Source organism: Gossypium hirsutum, chromosome D13, assembly GCF_007990345.1.
Source record: "Gossypium hirsutum isolate 1008001.06 chromosome D13, Gossypium_hirsutum_v2.1, whole genome shotgun sequence".
Taxonomy (NCBI): Eukaryota; Viridiplantae; Streptophyta; class Magnoliopsida; order Malvales; family Malvaceae; genus Gossypium; species Gossypium hirsutum.
The window spans coordinates 5,534,964-5,538,076 of NC_053449.1; the positions used below are offsets into that span (position 1 = coordinate 5,534,964).

At 34.6% G+C, this 3,113-nt stretch overlaps 1 protein-coding gene across 1 annotated transcript; it reads left to right on the forward strand.

Moving 5' to 3' along the window:
- The first annotated feature begins 922 nt into the window (after window positions 1–922).
- Window positions 923–1,858, forward strand: LOC121225481 (uncharacterized). The gene is made up of 2 exons (XM_041109797.1): window positions 923–970; window positions 1,217–1,858. Exons 1-2 carry the CDS (start codon window positions 923–925, stop codon window positions 1,856–1,858), a joined length of 690 nt encoding a protein of 229 aa, XP_040965731.1.
- The last annotated feature ends 1,255 nt before the right edge of the window (window positions 1,859–3,113 follow it).

Sequence of the window (3,113 nt, forward strand, 5' to 3'; positions counted from 1 at the left end):
ACCTTATCCAACCATTTTAGACTACTATAAAGCCATTTATATCCAGAATTTTAGTACAAAACCCCAATTCCTAACTCTTTCATAATTAGGTCCTAAAAATCATTTTATGCTAAAATCACTTAATAAAATATAATATAATGAAATTAAAACTTAAAATATATATTAACTCATCATAAACTTCCACAACTTATTCATAGTAACTTACAAAATCACCCATGGAATCAAAAACTAATGAATTCAATAGTTTGACGTAGTTGTAAAAGTCACAAAACATAAAAATTTAAAAGCAAAAGAAAGAATTGAACTCACATGGTATAAAAATATGAGAAACCAGCTTGTTTCAGACCTCCTATGGCATTTTTGCTGATAAATTATGAAGAAATCTCTAGATTTTTCAGTTTTATCTTTGTTTTATATATTTAATTTGTAAAATTTCCAATTTTGCCCTTGTTTCTCCTTACTTTCTTGATGATTTTTCTTGCCCAACCATCCAGCCCATATAATTTGGGTCTAATTGCCTTTTAAATCCCTACTTATTAGTCACTTAAGCTATTTAATCACGATTTAATAAATTTTTCACTATTTTCAATTTAGTCCTTTTTAATTAATTGACTATCCAAACGTTAAAATTTTCTAACAAAACTTTTATACTAACTCAATGAAACTCCATAAATATTTATAAAAATATTTATGGCTTGGTTTATGAACTCGAGGTCTCGATACCTCATTTTAGACCCAATTTACCTATTAAATTCTTTTTAAATCACAAAATTCATTAAATCACAAAATTCACTAATTCAAAAATTCTTCTAAATTCACACTTGACCTATAATTATTAGTTTATTAAACTTTAAGACTCATTGGTCAGATTTAGTTATCTCGAATCACTATTTTCGACACCACTGAAAATTAGGCTGTTACAATGGGATGTGTGCTAAGTCAACATGACGAAACAGGGAGGAAGGAAAAGGTGATATACTATCTTAGTAAGAAATTTACTGAATATGAAATAAGATACTCGCCTATTGAAAATTTATGTTGTTCCCTGGTCTGGACGACACAGAGATTGAGGCAATACAAGCTCTATTATACGACTTGGTTAATTTCAAAGTTAGACCTTCTAAAGTATATGATGGAGTCAACTGCGTTGAACGGGAGGATGGCTAGATGACATATCCTACTCTTTAAGTTTGATATAGTCTACATAAATCTGAAGGCTACCAAAGGCAGCGCAATAGCAGAATTTTTGGCCAACAGAGCTTTAGAAGACTATAAACCTCTGAATTTTGATTTCCCAAATGAAGACTTGATGTATGTGGCAACCACTGAAGAGGATTCCCACGAAAATCATCCTTTAAAACTAAACTTTGACGGAGTTTTGAATGCTGTAGGTATTGGAATTGGGGCAGTCCTTGTGTCCCCTAATGGAGATCATTATCCTTTTACCAGTAAATTGGATTTTGATTACACCAATAACATGGCTGAATATGAAGCTTGCATTATGGGCATCCGGGTAGCCATAGAGCGAAAAATTAAGATACTAGAGGTATACGAAGACTCTGCATTGGTAATATACCAGCTCAAAGGAGAATGGGAAATGAAAGACCCAAAGTTAATCCGCTATTGGAAGTTGGTTCTGAAATTGATTGAGGAGTTTGACAGTATCACTTTTCATTATCTCCTACGAAACAAAAATCAGATGGCTGATGCTTTAGCCACTCTAGCCTCTATGATCAAAGTGAAAAAATCAGAAGACATGAAGCCTATTCAAATCATCATTTATGAGACTCCAACTCTTTGCTACAATATTGAGGAAGAGAAAAATGATGAACATCCATGGTATCAAGATATACTGTGATTTCTAAAGAATCGTCAATATCTCGACCATGCAATGAAAAATGATAAGAGGACATTGAGGAGACTCGCTATTGATTATATCCTAGATTGAGAGATTTTGTATAAGAGAGGAAATGATCAAATATTGTTGAGGTGCGTAGATGCTGTGGAGGCCAAGAAAATTTGGAAGAAGTCCATGAAAGTATCTGTGGAACGCACACCAACAGCTTAACGATGGCCAGATAGATTATGAGATTCGGGTACTATTGGTCCACCACGGAAAGAGATTGCAATTAATTATGCCAAGAAGTGCCATAAATGCCAAATTTATGGCGACAAAATGCATGCACCTCCTTCACCTCTTCATGTTATAACTTCTCCATGGCCTTTCTTCATGTGGGGGATGGATGTCATCGGGCCAATATCACCAAAGGCTTCTAATGGGCATCGTTTCATCTTTGTGGTTATTGACTATTTCACTAAATGGGTGGAAGCTGCTTCATATGCTAACTTTACGAAGTCAGCAGTTAGCAAGTTTTTAAAAAAGAGATTATATATCGATGTGGGATGCCTGAAAGAATTATATATGACAATGCGCTGAATTTAAACAATAGCTTAATAGCGAAAGTTTGTAGTCCGTTCAAGATCAGACACCATAATTCGTCACTGTATTGCCCAAAAATGAAAGGTGCCGTGGAAGCATCTAACAAAAATATCAAAAAAATTGTAGGGAAAATGACTGAAACCTACAAAGACTGGTATGAGAAATTACCTTTCGCCCTTCTTGCATATTGAACATCTATTAGGACTTCTACCGGGGCAACACCTTTTTCTCTTGTTTATGGGATGGAGGCAGTTTTACCTCTTGAAGTTGAAATCCCTTATCTTCGGGTATTAGCTGAACTAAAGTTAGATGAGGCCGAATGGATTCAATCTCGATATGATCAACTAAACCTGATAAAAGAAAAGAGGCTAAAAGTTATTTGTCACGGTCAAATGTACCAGAAATGAATGATGCAAGCTTATAACAAAAAGGTTCATCCTAGAGAATTTCATGAGGAGGACTTGGTGTTAAAAAAGATCATTCCTCTACAAAAGGACTTTAGAGGGAAGTGGATGCCAAATTGGGAAGGACCTTATGTTGTAAAGAAGGTATTTTCTAGAGGAGCTTTGATCTTGAGTGAGATGGATGGTAAATGCTTGCCAAACCCTGTAAACTCAGACTCAGTTAAGAAATACTTCATTTGAAGAAAGAAAGGGACCAAAGTGAAAACCCG

What these genes read in the sequence shown, in the direction of transcription:
- LOC121225481 (XM_041109797.1), top strand. Translation starts at nt 923, where the DNA reads ATGGGATGTGTGCTAAGTCAACATGACGAAACAGGGAGGAAGGAAAAG. An exon ending in AAACAGGGAGGAAGGAAAAG is followed by an intron (nt 971 to 1,216) that starts GTGATATACTAT and finishes ATAAATCTGAAG; the next exon opens with GCTACCAAAGGCAGCGCAAT.